This window comes from Mobula birostris, chromosome 3, assembly GCF_030028105.1.
Source record: "Mobula birostris isolate sMobBir1 chromosome 3, sMobBir1.hap1, whole genome shotgun sequence".
Taxonomy (NCBI): Eukaryota; Metazoa; Chordata; class Chondrichthyes; order Myliobatiformes; family Myliobatidae; genus Mobula; species Mobula birostris.
Genome location: NC_092372.1, coordinates 203,490,481 through 203,508,197, shown reverse-complemented (window position 1 = coordinate 203,508,197; position 17,717 = coordinate 203,490,481). Strand labels below are relative to the sequence as shown.

General features: G+C 42.8%; 1 protein-coding gene across 1 annotated transcript in view; it reads right to left on the bottom strand.

The window, feature by feature from the left end:
* Positions 1-17,717, bottom strand: part of adarb2 (adenosine deaminase RNA specific B2 (inactive)) — an 819,996-nt gene that overhangs the window by 364,469 nt on the left and 437,810 nt on the right. Inside the window, exon 4 of the mRNA XM_072252060.1 lies at positions 8,579-9,531. Within this exon, the coding sequence (XP_072108161.1) occupies positions 8,579-9,531 (953 nt within the window). The remainder of the gene's footprint in view (positions 1-8,578; positions 9,532-17,717) is intronic.

Below are 17,717 nucleotides of genomic sequence, written 5' to 3'. Positions count from 1 at the left end.
GCTTGAAGGGAAGGATGGGCCCACTCTGTGCTGTATCGCCTCTCTCACCCAGGTGGCTATAACAGGTGACATCCATGGCTTGAGGCCTAGCCTGTGTAACAATCAAGGCCACACAGCTCCCCCACCATCAGTATTTCCAATAAACCAGTGAACTTGCAGTATTCTACATTTCCAATATCCAACCAGGACTTGTCATCCCAAGAAAAATATCCAAGACAACAAATCACTCCATTTGTTAGACTGCACACTGTCTTCACACACTGACTCCAATGCCTACCTGTAGCAAGCGGTAGCACAGTCCACACCATATCCAGCTACATCGCTAATGAGCAAGGTAAACCTGCAGTACTTAATGTTCTTGATAACCGGCAGTGTCTTGCGATCACAGGAAAGATGTAAAGGATGAACAATTGCACCTTTAGTTGGACTCAGAGTGACTGCCACAACCACGCGTGACACCATCTTACCAAAACAAGTTTGTTCTTTGCTGTAGATTCCAGTTTCTGCAGCCTCTTGTGCCTCCATCTTAGGTTACATCCACACTCTACTGGATGAATCCGTAACTGAAGCTTTTTCTCTTTGTTTTGACCCTCCGTCCACACTGAAACAGCGTTTTCCTCCCCCGAAAACAGAGGTTTTCTAAAACACTGTCCAGAGTGTGTAAATTTGAAAACGCCGATTGGGCGGAGTAGTGTGGACGGGGTAACCAGAGATTTCTAAAAACGCTGTCATGACGTGCCGGAACAGATGGCAGCAGTGCGGCATTTCATTGTTTTCTTGAGCACAACCCCACACACAACCTAACAATTTCAGAACAGATGGCAATGAGACTGAAGCCAGAAGAGTTAGAAATGCACTCACCAAATCCTTTGACCCATAACCTACTGGATAAGTGAGTATACTCACTTTGCCCTGTTTTCTGTCCTTGCTTGTATGAAGGTGGTTTACCTATTTATGCAAGTACTTCTCTGACAATAGATGTGTAACAGCCTAATGTAACATTGTATGGAAATACAAGATAACACTGATGCAGACATGTTTTATACATTTAACAAGGTGCTTTATTAACGCAACAGAGTTAGTCAGCTTTTCAATGTTCGTCATCAGCCGGGTCATACTGTCCGCGAACTCCCTGTCCGTTGCCTCCATACGCTCCAGTATTTGTTTTTTTTAGTTTTAAGTCTTCCTGCACGAGAGCCAACAGTTGTCCGTTATTTGGCAATTTCCTTTAAAGTTTTTCTAGTCTGTAACTGCACAAACACGCACTTTCACAGCGAGATTCAACTCCAAACATGTCGCTTGTTTTCTGTAGATGTGTCCTGCACATGCCCAGTAGGAGGGGATTCGCCCAAATACCTGTTTTAATGTGGATGGAGGTATTTTCAAAAATGCTTTGTGTGGACGCCTATCGTTTTTACGCGAAACCGGCGTTTTCAAAATTATCTGGTCTAGTGTGGACGTAGCCTTAATTTAACAAGATCCTTATCTTCTATTGTCTACCAAAATGGCCATCAGACCATAAGGCAAAGGAACGGAATTAGGTAATTCAGCCCATCGAGCCTGCTCTGCCATTCCAACACAGCTAATTTATTATCCCCGCCAAACCCATTCTCCCTGTAACCTTTGACACCCTTACTAATTAAGAACCTATTAACCCCCGCTTTAAATATAGCCAATAACTTGGCCTCTACGGCTGTCTGTGACAATGAATTCCACAGATTCACCCTCTGGCTAAAGAAATTCCTCCTCATCTCTGTTCTAAAGGGATATGCTTGTTTTGAGGCTGTGCCCTCTGGTCGTAGACTCCTCCACTATAGGAAACATCCTCTCCATGTCCACTCTATCTAAGCCTTTCAATATTCAATAGGTTTCAATAACGTCCTCCTAATTTACTCTTTAGATTAAAATTCTACTTTATCATAAATGCTGATTCTACACTATTAGGGCTGAGAGGAAGGCTAACTGGTTCTAAATAGGCCCCATGAGACAAAACACTATTAGCATGAATAAAATTTTTCAAAGCATTATGTATGTATCTTCAGTAAATACATAATGCAAATACAGTGTGTGAATTGTTTCCAAAGATTTTGCCCTAAGGCCTAAGAAAGATGATGTAGCTATGGCACTGAACATTTTTGCTCACAAAATATTCGAGCTATTTACCCGAGTCATTATTGACAAATATTTCACAATTGTTAATTTAAGTCCTGTTTATACATGTGGTCAAAGGATTGAGTTGACTGGGAAGTTTCTCAGCCTTCTTTTTCCACCTTGTATCATCACTTGTTCCTTACGGGACTGAGCTTATAATAGTTGCATTCACTTGATCTCGGCAAGATGGTATAAAAAGCAAAGCACTCTAAGAGCAAAAGTTTGCAAGAATTGGTCGGGATGTGAGAGACCATACAGTTTCAGGGCTACAGGGGAATGGGAAGAGAGGATTTGCTATTCTTGTGATCCGGCATAACCCCAATGGATTAACTCCTTCTGTATCATTGTAAATCAATCACTTTTAGTTTAAATACAATCCTTTTTGCTTTTTGTATTATTTTCATTGTCATATTTACCAATTGTTCCTATATTCCTTTCATTTAAGCCTTCAGTCTTGTCAAGAGCAAGCAACTTACACAAAGAGCTCATTGTGCAATGAAAGTGGGCATCCGAAATTAGATGGGCAGCATGCAAAACTGCCCAGAGATGTTGGGCACTGACTTCCTGCTCCATCACTGCAAAAAGAAGCACAAATCTAAATTCTATTCTCCTGAATGGGTGAGATTGATGAGGTGATAGTGTCCAGCTGTTTAAAAACATCAGAAGAATTTGAAAGGGGATATACATTTTTGCTGATTCCTCCCGTGGGGGCAACCCTCCCCTCAAGGTTAGATCAAGGCTATTTAGGAGTGAAGCTATTCATCAACGGGGTCGTAGAAGTCTGAAACCTCTCCAAGCTCCATGGATGCTCAGCAAATTGGAGCTTAGTTCAATAGAATTCTGTCAGGTGGCCATACCAAGGGATGTAGGGCAAAGACGGATAGATGGGTTTGGGTGCAGATCAACTATGATTGATCTGGAGAAAAAAACAGGCTAGAGAGTAGGTGAACAACTCATAAACACAAGCGATTCTGCAGATGCTGGAGATCCAGAGTAGCACACATAGAATGCTGGAGGAACTCAACAGATCAGGCAGCATCTAAGGAAAGGAATAATCAGTTGATGTTTCAGGCCGAGGCCCTTCATCAGGAATGAACAAACTTTTTTCACAAAAGGGGTCATGAAATCTGCAACATCTCCAAGATGAACATTTCTCTTTTGCATGATTCTTGAAATGTTTCTACATGTCAACTACTGGGTGAACCCTCAGATTAACAAGTATTCCATTTGTAACTAAAAAAAAGGGAAGCTGATGGTTAGGGGTGGGTGAGGGCTTCTGATTGGTTCATTATTGTCACATGTACCAATATACTGTGAGAAGATATTTTTGAGTGAGCCAGTAAAAAGAAAACAGAATACAAAATATAGTGTTGAGATTTATGGGAACTTAGAAGTGAGATTCAAAAGAGTAGAATAATTTTAATAAATGTACTGAATGGTTCTGCTGAAGCAATCTTGCGGTGTCCCGATGCTCCAATGCCATCTTAGGTTCCCTGTTTGAGCTGAACTTTCTGGAATGTTGCTGTCGATGGCTGTTGATGGGAAGGGGCTGGAGGGAGTATAAATTGTTTGGGCCACTCCCAGAGGGAGGAGTACTGGTGTAGGTTGTCAGCTGCAGTGGAATATACTACCTTAGGTATTAGTTGTGCTGCCTGGCCTGCTGAGTTCCTCCTGCATTTTGTGTGTGTTGCTTCGTTGTTCCGTACTTGAATTGAATTGACTTTATTACTTACATACTTCATGTACATGAGGAGTAAAAATCTTTATGTTATGTCTCCATCTAAATGTGCAATTTATAGTAATTTGTAATAAATATTATTTACAACAGGACAGTCAATATAGCATAGAAATACCATTGTATCAGCATGAATTAGTCATCTGATGGCCTGGTGGAAGAAGCTGTCCTGGAGCCTGTTGGTCCTGGCTATTATGCTGTGGTACCTTTCACTGGATAGTAACAACTGGAACAGTTTGTGGTTGGGGTGACTTGGGTGCCCAATGATCCTTCAGGCCCTTTTTACACACCTATCTTTGTAAATGTCCTGAATAGTGGGAAGTTCACATCTACAGATGTGCTGGGCAGTCTGCACCACTGTCTACAGAGTCCTGTGATTGAGGGAGGTACAGTTCCCATACCAGGCAGTGATGCAGCCAGTCAGGATGCTCTCAATTGTGTTCCTGTAGAAAGTCCTTAGGATATGAGGACTCATGCCAAACTTTAACTATCTGAGGTAAAAGAGGCATTGTTGTGTCTTTATCACCACATAGCTGGTATGTACAGACCATGTGAGATCCTCGGTGATGTGTATGCCGAGGAACTTAAAGCTGTTCACCCTCTCAAACCCAGATCCATTGATGTCAATAGGGGTCCAAGTGTTTCAGACACATTGACTAGATATGATTTTCTGTGTCTGACCACAGGTTTTCTATCACTTTTATGTCCTTTGGCAGACAGACCAAGTCACACCCCTGGGAAAAATCCTAAATATCTTAAAAATCCTAAACATATTTTTTTCTTCAAATATAGGAACAAAATAATCTTCATGTCCTCTGGTTTATCAGCCACTGAACTAAATTAATAAATTGGTTCATTATTGTCACATGTACCAAAACAGAGTGAAAAAAAAACTGTCATGCATGCCATTCCTATAGATTAATTCATTACACAGTGCATTGAGGTGGTACAAGATAAAACAACAGCAGAGTGCAGAATAGAGTGCCACAGTACAGAAAAGATGCAGTGCTAGTTGACAGTAAGCTGCAAAGGGACAGGGAAGTGTGCTGGTTAAGTTACTGATTAATCCAAAAGCCTAAACAAACTATCCAGAGATGTAAATTCAAATCCTCATCACAGTAACTGGGAAGTTTAAATGTGGTTAATTAAATAAAATCTGGAACCAAATAGGATCAGTCAGAGTGAGCATGGAATAGCAGGGCTGCTGTAAAAGCTGGTTTCTACAGCTCATGGAAATTTGCTATCCTTACGTAGACAAGCTGACTTCACCTGTGACTGACCTCGATGCCAGTCTGTCAGGGCCATCTATGGCCTCCAGTGCTCCCGGATCGGCCACCTCTGCATCAGGGAGACCCGACGCAGATTCGGGGACCACTTTGTCGAGCATCTCTGCTCCATCAGTAACAAGTAGAATTTCTGGGTGGCCAACCACTTTGATTCCATCCCCATTCCCACTCTGACATGGCAGTCCTTGATGCAACCGTCAGGTTGGAGGAGCAACACCTCATATTCTGCTTGGGTGGCCTCAAACCTGAGAGCATGAACATTGACTTCTCTAACTTCAGATAATTTCTCCCTCCCCTTTCCCTTCTCTCTTTTTTTATTCCTCATTCTGGCTCCCCTCTTACCCCTTCTCTTCTCCTCACCTGCCCATCACCTTCCACTGGGTCCCCTCCTCCTTCTTCCATTTCTCCCATGGTTCACTCTCCTCTCCTATCAGATTCCTCCTTTTTCCAACCCTTTGCCTTTTCCACCTATCACGTCCCAGCTTCTCGCTTCATACCCCTCCCCCACCTACCTACCTTTCCCCTCACCTGGATTCACCTATCACCTTCTAGCTTGTCCTCCCTTCCCTCCCTCTCACTTTCTTATTTTGATTTCTTCCCCCATTTTTTCTCTTAGTCTTGGTGAAGGGTCTTGGCCTGAAATGTCACCTCTTTATTCCTTTCCATAGATGCTGCCAGACCTTCTGAGTTCCTCCAGCATTTTATATGTGCCACTTTAGTCAAGCTCTAAATGCACATCAATATGGTTGATTCTGAACTGCCTCAGGAATTGTCAAACTGTTCACAGGTACTAAAAGGACAAACAATGCCTGCTAAGTGCATTTTGGATTGACAATGAATGCACAGTGTATGTTGGATGAGCAATTATAGTAAGTTACATTGGTAGTGCAGGCTGTATTGTATGCAGGGAGGTTTCATTACATTAATGACTCTTTAGGGATAATAATATTATGGGATGTCTCTTACACCAAACTCAGAGAGAGCATTTGTGGTTCCCATGACCAACATTGGACTCTGGGCGTTTTGGACAATTTTCAGATGCCATTCTCAGGTCATGGGTGGAGCAGACAGTTTTGAATCCACCTCCTGAGTCTTAAGTAATGGGGTGAAGATGTCCTGCTTCTAATGTGCTTCTGAAATGCTGCCACTTCAGTTTTGTTGTTCTCTGTGATGATTTGCTATCAGAAATCTAGTGCAAGTGGTGTGCTCACATTGGTCACTTGAGGGGTGAAATTTGGATTGTCCATCCATCTGTCTGTAGGAAAGAGCCATTTGTCTCTGGGTAGCGGGTACAACTAGGCACCACTTTCAATTTCCATTCTTCCTGATAATTTCTAACCGGGACCAACAAGGGCCTCTGTTTCAATTTAATTCCAAAAGATTTTACAGCACAGAGAATGGACATTGGCCTAGTAGATCTGCTCGTGCCCAATATCCATCCTCTTCATTCTACGTGTCTATGTTTCATCCAACTTTGTTAGTGTATTCTTCTACGCTGTTCCCCTCTAAGTATTTATTAAATTATCTCTTCAGTGCATTAATAACATTTGCCTCTGTTTCTCTTTGTTCAGAGTAAAGTAGAACTCTCAAGCCTTTACTGGGTTTATTAATAGATTTATTGCCTCTGATTTTGGACTTATTCAGGAGCAGAACATCTCCACAAATCCACCCCACTGAGGCTTTCACCATCTGATCATCCTCTCCATCAGATCACCTCTGCTTCTTCCCCTTAGGAAAAGGAACACCAAGGCCTTCAGGCTTTTACAATCATTGGATTCTCACAGACCTGCTGTGCTACTCACTGGACTGACTTCAACTTGGTGTGAGGGTTTCTGTGCTCCTTTAACAAAATGGAATGGCTGAGAGGAGCAATGATTGAGTGGAGTTGAATGTAACCGAATCAGGCAAGTTGATTTACAATCCCACGACTGTTCCATTTGGCCTTTAATTTCCGTTTATTTTAGGTTGCTCAAGGCTCACGGAATGGTCAGTGGGGACTTAATCTGATGTGCAAGTGTCACAATTCCTTAGCTATTGGTACAGCGTCAATGTTTTTACTTGGACAAAGAAGAATACCTCCTTGTAGAGAAACCATCAGAGACCAGGCTGGAGACAACAGTATGAATTGGCCTAGTTTGGTCCAGGTTTCTCTTTTGTGAAATGATCCATAGGCAGCCCTGGAGAGCAGCAGAGAGAGATATCACATAGGAACAAACCCATGTACATTGCGATTGTACCGCCCTTCAACCATCCAACCATTCACATATCACCATTTACATTAATTTCATCTTTTATTCTTCCCACTTTCTCATTAACTCCCCTCAGACGCTACACTCAACCAACACACTAAGGCCACTTTATTGTGCACATCTTCCGGAGGTGGGACGAAACAGGAGACCCTTGCACGGTGGGGGAAGGGGAGGGGTTGGTGATTTTGCCGGGGGGGGGGGCGTTCGATGCTTTGGCTGCTGCTTTGGGGGTTTCAGTGTTTCTGTCATTCATTCTTTGGTGTTTCTTTTTTGTTTCGTGGATGTCTGCGAAGAGTAAGATTTTCAAGTTGAAAAAAGTATATTAACTTGAACCATTTGAACTATTTGAACATGGAGGAAGCACTCGAAGTCGGAGGGAAAACCATGCATACTCTAGCAACCAAGATGGAACCTGCATCTCAAGCACAGAGCTAGTAACTACGCCATTGTGCTGCCCCCAGATTTCCTTGAGTCTCAGAGCTTACCCCGCCAATGTCTGTCCTCTCCCTTCAGCTATCAGTGCCTGCTCTCCAACCAGGTACCTTCTTTCACTCCTCCAACTGCTACACTGATCACCTTAGGCCGAAAGTCCTTTTATTGTACAACAACCAATTGTCATTCCTATTGATCATTCCTGACATCACCTGCACCGGTTTGCGCACAAGAGAGCCAAAAGGTGACTGCCCATCCTTAGACAGTTGCAGTCTCTAACGGATTGGACACCTCATTTAAAGCTCCATTTTGTTTGATAAATAGAGTGATCTTGCAAAACTGGTCACTTCTGTAAAGCAACATTAGCTCTAATGACATCATATTTGCAGTGCTAATTTTCTTTATACATTTTTCTTTATACCCTCAAAGAAGAAACCATCTGATATATATTTTGTACCCTTGCATCTCTGTTTTATTGACAAAAACTCTTAAAAATCTGTATTAAAAAGTAACTTTGCTGCAGAGACTGAACTTTCCATTAATTTACTAGGCTTCTGCAAAACCATAGGTAGATTGAAATGTGTTTCATGGCTCAACACCTTGCAATTATTTTGCATCATCTCTCTCTCGTCCACCATACTGTGTAAATGAAGGTTACCTGAGATCAGCCAACGACCCGGTGTGAAATTTCCAAGGTCTGCCAAAGGCTGGCAGGCAATTCTCACCTGTGGTAAACGAGGACATTTATTCCTGTCAGGCATTTGACAAGGCTTTCCACTGGGCACTGGCGGGATGTTAAAGAGAGCATGAAGAACAGCTTGTGCAGTCTGGGCTTTTGCCAGCTTCTTGCTGCGTCCTGTGCCTTCAAACGTTCTCCCATCCACCCTCACTGCCATCACAAATTTCTTGATGTGCCTCTCCACTGTCTCCGAGAGGCACACATATCTCAGTCCCGGGCGCAGCTCATTTAACATCTCGACTGGGTTCTTATTGCCAGCTGCTGGGAACGACATCTTGTGCTTGTTCTGTTTGGCTTGGACCATTAAGTCCAACGTGTGGCAAAGTACTCGTCCATGCCGCCAACCACCGTACAGCAGCTCGTTGTCAGCAGGACTGCAGCAAGTCAGGCCGTCGCTCTGCACCGAGGGCTCGAACTCTTTGAACAGTGTATTGGGGAAGTCGGCCTGGTCGGACGTGAAGTCCGCACTGGGGTTTACGCAGTTCCCCATGGCAAAGTGGGCCTGGGAAGCATTCGGGAACTGCACAAAAGACTGCAGGGCCATCTCCGCCGCCCTCATCTTTGCTTTCTTTTTGGTGGGTCCCGTGCCCTCAAAGAGAAAACCATTCACTTCGACTGCAATGGCGAAAATGGGCGCGTGCACAGGTCCGGTTTGAGAGACCATCTTATACTGTAGTCCGGGCTTCAGCTCATTTAGCTGCACAAGAGCATTCTTTGGCATCACTGACCATGACAATTTCTTACATTTCAGCTGCACCTTAGGGTGCATGTGTCCATTGTTCCCTTCCTCCAGTGGCCTTTTCCTTTTCAATCCCGATGCTCCACTTCTGGATATGTCCGTACAGCGAAAGACTTGCCGATCACCAGAGGTCCGTGTATGATCTTCCAACGATAAGTTACCTACATTACGATTCTCCTTTACCTCCACGCTACTGGTACCTGTTTAAAAAAAAACAAGGGGATGGTACAGTTACTGTGTGACCGAACCCGTATTTCAACCGAATCACCAAAGCAGGCTACAATGCAAACTTTTTTGCTTCTAGGGAAAGAGAATTCTTACAATCTGCAGACTCCCTTAGGTACTAATTCGTTTCTGCGGATCTGCAGGTCTCCAGTAGCTATTCTTGTGGGTTAACAGATATGACCATAAGACCATAAGACACAGGAGCAGAATTAGGCCACTTAGCCCATCAAGTCTGCTCCGCCATTCCATCATAGCTGATCCTGGATCCCACTCAACCCCGGACACCTTCCTTCTTTCCATATCCTTTGATGCCCTGACCGATCAGGAAACTATCAACTTCTGCCTCAAATATATGCACAGACTTGGCCTCCACTGCAGTCTGTGGCAGAGCATTCCACAGATTCAGCATGCTCTGGCTGAAAAAAATTCCTCCTTACCTCTATCCTAAAAGGTCGCCCCTCTATTTTGAGGCTGTGCCCTCTACTTCTAGATACCCCCACCATAGGAAACATCCTCTCCACATCCACCCTATCTAGTCCTATGGACATTCAGTAGGTTACAATGAGAACCCCTTGCATTCTTCTAAGTTCCAGTGAGTACAGGCCCAAAGCTGCCAAACACTCCTCATATGTTAACCCCTTCGTTCCCAGAATCATCCTTGTGAACTCCTCTGGACCCTCTCCAATGACAACGCATCCTTTCTGAGATATGGGGCCCAGAACTGTTGATAATACTTCAAGTGTGGCCTGACTAGTGTCTCATAAAGGCTCAGTATTATCTCCTTGCTTTTATATTCTATTCCCCTTTAAATAAACATCAGCATCGCATTTGCCTTTTTTTTAACCACAGACTGAACCTGTAAATTAACCTTCTGGGAGTCTTGCATGAGGACTCCTAAGTCCCTCTGCGCCTCTGATGTTTGAACCTTCTCCCCATTTAGATAATAGTCTGCTTTATTGTTCCTTTTTCCAAAATGCATTATCATACATTTCCCAACACTGTATTCCATCTGCCACTTTTTTGCCCATTCTTCCAATTTGTCTAAGTCCTGCTGCAATTGCATTGCTTCCTCAGCACTACCTACCCCTCCACCTATCTTTGCAAACTTTGCCACAAAGCCATCAATTCCATTATGCAAATCTTGACAAATCGTTGGGTGTATTTAAGGCAGAAATTGATAGGTTCTTGATTGGACATGGCATTGAAGGTTACAGGGAGAAGGCCAAGAACTGGGGTTGAGGAGGAGAAGAAAAAATTATCAGCCATGATGGAATGGTGGAGCAGACTCGATGGGCCAGATGGCCTAATTCTGCTCCTATGTCATATGGTCTAAACACTGTGAGAAGTAGTGGTCCCTATACTGACCCCTGAGGAACACCACTAGTCAAACAGAAACACCGGCAGCCAAACAGAAAAAAAGCCCCTTTTATTCCCACTTGCTGCCTCCGGCCTGTCAGCCATTCCTCTATCAATTGCAGTATCTTTCTTGCAACACCATAGGATTTTATTTTGTTAAGCAGCCTTATGTGTGGCACCTTATCAAGGCCCACAACGGTGACTGTTTACTTATTTCCATAGACGCTGCTTGACCTGCTGAGTTCCTCCACCATTTTGTGTGCGTTGCTTTGGATTCCCAGCATCTGCAGATTTTCTTGTGCTTGTCTGCCACAAACAGTTTTCTTTTCTTATCATAAGTGAATTGGTCTTGACCGTATTTTATGACTGTACAATTGTGATTTTTTTTGCCCTGTATTTTCATAAGTTGCTTATTCTAGGCTGGGTCCAATCCCTTCTCTGTTCTTCAAAGTATTTTGAGATTTCAGGGAAAATAACAACATTGCTTGTTGTGGACGCTTAGAAAACTATGTCAAAAATAACTTAGGACTGCAACAACACTGGATGTACAATGCACTGGCACAAAGATTGGACATGTTATCAGAGCAGATGGATTAAAAATGTTCAAATGTAATATAATGCTGCATTCTGAATTAAACCCAAAATGCTGGAGAATCTCAGTGTGTATGACAGCTTTTGTGGAGACAGAAATAGTTAATGCCACGGATCAGTGACCTACCACCGTGATGAAATGTTAACTCTTGCTCAACACACACAAAATGTCAAGGGAACTAATTGAGTCGGGCAGCACCTGTAGAAGGGAATGAACAGTCGACATTTTGGTCCGAAACCCTTCATCAGAACTGCTAACCCGTGCTTTCCTCATATCCAAGTGAGCCAGGGATGTAAATCCCTGTATGTGGGGTGGAAGTGAGCTATCCAAATAAATCTGGTCCCCTTCAGTTTGACGCATCTCCGTGCTACAAAGTTCAATCGATGTTCATTCATAGTGAACTGGTGGCCTTACTCAGAATAGTTGTAAATTTGCAAAAGGAATGTCCCTTTAGTCATATTCAGCATTAGAATCAATGGTATGGATGTGGAAAGAAAAGAAAATGGAGCATTCAGAGGAGAAGATGGCAGCGCGACGCAGCGCGTGCAGCCACTCTGGTGAATGAGATCTGTAATCTGTCAAGTAGGGGACCGTGCACAATTCTGATTTGATGGAGACAAACGTGAGAGTACGGAGGAACATCTGGAGAAACTTCTGAAATGCCTGCTTCGCTGCCGCTGCTACTTTGTGGTCCGGAATCTCCGGAGGAGAAGGCCCCGAATCCTCGGCTTTGCTTGTTTTGGCGGCCGGGGCGAGGTTGAAGGCACTTGGCAGAGGATGGCACTCGGGAGGCTGTATTGGAGGGGCTGGTCGGAGGCTCGAAGTTTTTGGACGGACGGACTCAGTGTCGGCTGTGGTCGGGTGCTTCCAATGCATCGGCAGTTGTTGGTGCCTGGAGGTTTATGGCAGTGAGTTTCTCCCTTTTGCCGCCTGCTATCGGGGACTCGGGAGTCGAATGGGACTTTGAGACTTTTTTTTACAGTGCCCATGGTCTGCTCTTCATCAAATTATGGTATTGCTTTGCACTGCTGTAACTATATGTTATAATTATGTGGTTCTGTCAGTGTTAGTCTTTGGTTTGTCCTGTTTTTCTGTGATATCACTCTGGAGGAACATTGTATCATTTCTTAATGCATGTATGCATTTCTAAATGACAATAAACGAGGACTGAGTGTTCTCATAATCTAAAAAAAACCCATATGGTCACAGGAGGAGCATGCAAACTCCACACAGATTGTATTGGAGTCAAATCTGATCTTGAGCTGATGGACGGTGAGCTAGCTGCATTCTTCTAATTCTCATTTCAGTGGCTTGTGGAGAGTAGCAGCGTCACCGATTAGAATGTACAAATGCAGCCTGCTGCTGGAGTTTTACTGGAGTGCTGACAAATTTGTACCAGAGGAAGGGTTCATCACAACAGCTGGTAAATCTGCCTCAGCCAAATGATTTTAATCCATTCTGACATTTGTCCCCGAGAATCTGTGTATACTGATTAGTTTGTGCTGGTGTCAGGATTAACTTTTCACTTTAAGTATCTGCCTGCTTCATTGGACTGGTGATGTTCTGGAAGTTGCTGATCAGTCTTTTTAACAGTATTATGGTACACTGAAAGTAAAATAAATTACGAAACCAGAACACTTCAGAAGTGCAAAATCTAGCTAACTTTTCAGGTTATTTTTGGAACGTGCAAGGGATAAATCTACTTAAAGAAGGAGGGAACTATATATACACATACAGATGATCATATTTGGGATTCTTTTTACACAAAAAGAATTTCAATTTCATGTTTTTATTTTAAGGTAAAAAAATTCCCGAGTGTACAATGAACTTCAGTATGCTGAAAGGAAGTTGCATTCTTAGTCATAGAAAAGTACAGCACAGAAACAGGCCATTTGGCCAATCTAGTCTGTGCCAACCCACTTAAACTGCCTGCTCCTATCTGCAACATTCAACAAGGGTATAGCTTTTCAGACCCCTACTATCCATGTACCTATCCAAAACTATTATTTTACACATATTTGTGAACCTATCAGAATTTCCATTGAATGTGGAAATCGAGCTCGCTTGCATCACTTGCACTGGCAAGTCGTTCCAGACTCTCTCGACCCTCTGAGTGAAGAAGTCTCCCCTCGTGGCCTCCTTAAACATTTGACCTCATACCTTTAACCCATGACCTCTGGCTGTAGTCCCACCCAACCTCAGCCTGCTTGCATTTACCCTATCTCTGCCCCTTATAATTTTGTATACCTCCATCAAATCTCCTCTCAATCTTCTACATTCTTTAAGAAACTAAGATGTAGGACTTTTTTTAAAACTCAAAATCACACCCAAAGCCATTGTTATACAAAGTTCTTTCAGTTCCAAAGGTTCTCTCGAGTCTGTAAACATGCTGTCCTCTCTCTAATTACTGCTCAATTTTCTTTCTATATCTTAACTGAATTTCATCAATTATGGTCACAATTATGGCTGCAATGAAGAATTGCCATCCTCTGTGATCTAAGTTAGATGCAGAGGAAATATATTAGGATGGTTTCAAAACTATCTGTCACCTAGAGAGCACAAGAGTATGAGTCATCTTCAGTCTGGAGAAATGTATCAATGGAATACTGCGGAGATCAGTTCTAGGTCCTCAGTTGTTTACTGTCTTCATTCATGGCTTGGAGGAGGGAACCAAATGTAAAGTTTCCAGGTTTGCTGCTCATATGAAGATTCTGATGAGGATGCTCTGATTCTGGCTCTGGGCATAGATAGATTGATTGATTGTGTCAAAACCTGACAAATGGAGTTTAGTGTGGTGAAGGGCGAGGTCATGTACTTTGGTAGGAGGAGTCAAAATGCTGATTATTATCTAAATGGAGAGAGATCGTGACATTCTCATGTGATGTATAAGATATTGGTAAGGCCTAATTTGGAGTATTGTGCACAGTTTTGGTCACCTACTGACAGGAAACATGTAAATAAGGTTGAAAGAGTATAGCGAAAGGATGTTGCTGCATCCGGAGGACCTGAGTTGAAAGGAAAGATTGAGTAGGTTAGGATTTCGCTCCTTGGAAGATAGAAGATTGAGGGGAGATTGATAGAGGTATACTAAATTATGAGGGGTATAGATAGGGTCAATGCAAGTAGCTTTTTTCACTGAGGTTGGGTGGGACTACATCTTGAGGTTAAGGGTGATAGGAGAAAAGTTTAAGGGGAACATGAAGGGAAACTTCTTCACTTAGAGGATTGTAAGAGTGTGGAACGAGCTGCCAGACCAAGTGGATTTAACTTGGTTTAACTTTTTTAATCTTTACCACATTCTAACTGAAGTATTTATTGCTGTATTTTTTTTTATCAATGTGAGTTGGTCATAGTATAGTACAGGCTTATTGCAAGTCAGTCTGAATTGTGTTAAATTAAATGCACGGACAAAAATTTATTAGGTTTCAAAAGAAATATGTGAAAACACTGCATACTGCAGTTGATGTGGGTGAAAAGAGAAGTGAAATGGGCACTGGATTCTCTCTCATTTTTCTCAGACTCTCATTTGGTATTAGAGGGTAATGTCCCCATTCCAATTCTGAGGACTCTGAGGAGACTGATGAGACCAAAGTGGGCCTTGCACAATCTACCACCGGAAGTGCTTTATGAGCAGGTGGGGTGTGATGTGTGGAGGTGAGCTCCTTTGACATACCCTGTACTAATGGACTACGCCAACCCAAATACTTCCACTTCATTTTGAGCAATTACAAGAGAGAAGTCCCCAGAAATCTGTAGGGATGCTGCTAGGGGTGAGGGAAATGAGTTTACAATGCCAGCGGCCACTGATTGGCGTTTGATTCCTGGCACTGTCGAGAAGGAGCCGGTACACTCTCCCTGTGACCGCCTGGGTTTCCTCTGGGTCCTCCAGCTTCCTCCCACGTTTCAAAGACGTAATGTTATGGTTAGTAGCATTAGTAATGCTACGTTGGTGCCAGAAGCATGGTGACATATGTGGACTGCACCCAGATATAGAGGAAAAAAATAAAATAATACAAGCAACACATTTCATTGTAAAGTACATAAGACCAATAAAGTTGACCTTTATCTTTAAGAGGCTTTTAGAACATGTGGCTTTCCACTGCCCAGACACCTAACACCATCAGATTTCAATAGGGTGTCAATTCTGTTCATAAGTACTGGGAGAGGCCACTAGCATTGACCTAACTATCCTTCTAATGGACTTGGCTGACAGCGTGTGAGCTATCTTTCCTGTGCTTTGAGAAGCTTGCTTGCTCTTAATAGTTTCAGAGGTGCATGGTTGTTTTGTACTAGGTTTGACATCCTGTTCTTCAAGTACTTTTTTTCCCAGCTGGCCAAAGGCTATGAACTGAAGGTGATGGTGAACTTGAATGATTTTCTGAGGATTTTGACATGGACATTTTCTGTTGGAGGGCAGTGCTATGGAGTGAGAGCAGTTTATTAAGGGATCCTTTTTTTTGAGGATGTTAATTGTAAAGCCGATTCTGCTGTATCCTTCAGCATATGAGTTGATGATGACATGGAGCTTGGTCCCCAGACGTGGGCCTATGCAGTTGTCACCTGCACACTGCAGCTCAGTGATAGAAGTTCCGAGGTGGGGAGGTGTCACAGGCCAAACAATTGCCCAATCGTCCTGTAGGTTAGGTCCATTCCAGTGGAATGATGCATTGATGCTTTATACCAGTCTGCACAGAGGTAGGGTCTGGTGTGAAGTGAGGATATAATGATTAAGGTGCTGCTGGACAGCTAAGAGATTGCATATGCTTGCATATGGATCATAACCATTTGGTTGTCCCATGCCATATGAGGGAACTCAGCCAACAGATCTGTAATTGCTTTTGGTCAAATTTTTTGCGAGAAAATTATATGGATAATCTTGTGAACCAGACATTTTTATTATATGGTTGTAATGTCTAAAATTAAGTGTTGTGGGAAAACCTTACTGAGTCTGCATTACGATTTGAGTAATTCCTTCCTGCCTAAGACATGCAGCATTGATAAAGAGATTCCCATAATATTACAATATGACCATTTAAAATGATCTTAAAAAATCAACTTCCAAGTGGTTCTTGTGAAGCTCTAAAATTCCTGAGGCAACAGGGAATGCACATTTATCTTTTAATTGAACATTTAGAAAATAATGCAAAGATAAACATTTTTAATTAGCTGAGCTTGCTCTGGTAAACCAGGCGATGATTATTCATGTGAGGAAATGGTTATTTTTTTTAAAGTCTCCTGTGCTGATTATAACTGCCTAATAAAAACATTATATTCGATTATTGTCACTTTATCACTGCCCTGTGCTTTAAAAGCCAAAGGGTTTCCTGTATACTGTTGGCACCTACAATTAAACAAAATGACCAGTTTAAAAGTCCATAAGACCATTAGACATAAAAGCAGAATTAAGCCATTTGGCCCATCAAGTCTGCTCCACCATTCAATCATGGCTGATCCTTCTTGTCCCCAGTTCCTGGCCTTCTCCCCGTAACCTTTGATACCGTGTCCAATCAAGAACCTATCAAGCTCTGCCTTGAATACACCCAACGACCTGGCCTCCACAGCTGCCTGTGGTAACAAATTCCATAAATTCACCACCCTCTGGCTAAAGAAATTTCTCCACATCTCTGTTTTAAATGTTACGAGCAGGGTGTGATACTGAGGCTTTATAAGGCAATTGTGAGGCCTCACCTTGAGTATTGTGAACAGTTTTGGGTTGCTCATCTTAGAAAAGATGTGCTGGCATTGGAGAGGGTTCAGAGGAGGTTCACAAGGATGATTCTGGGAATGGAAGGGTTATCATATGAGGAACATTTGATAGCTCTGGGTCTGTACTCGCCAAATTAGTTGAAAAAATATCCTTAAGAAACAAAGCACAAACTTCTGAATTTCCAGCCATCTTTCAGTTGTTTCTTCTTCTGTTCAAGAGGGAACTGTTGTGGAAATATTACCATTGTTCAATAAACCCTAGCTATTGTTATGAAGCCAGTGGTTCAATGTATGGTATTTGGCAGATCAGACCAATGGTGAGTGTAACTACAGTGAGAAGGTCCTTCAATGAAAGCTGAATTTTTCAGGTGTTGGGGGGAATTATACAGGGATTGCAGTGGAGGAACAAATTGTGTGTGCGTGTGCTGGGAGGTCTAGTGTTTGTGTATCCTATTCTTCTAGAGAGTGCTAATATCTCCAACAAGAGTCTCGGCCCGAAACATCGAC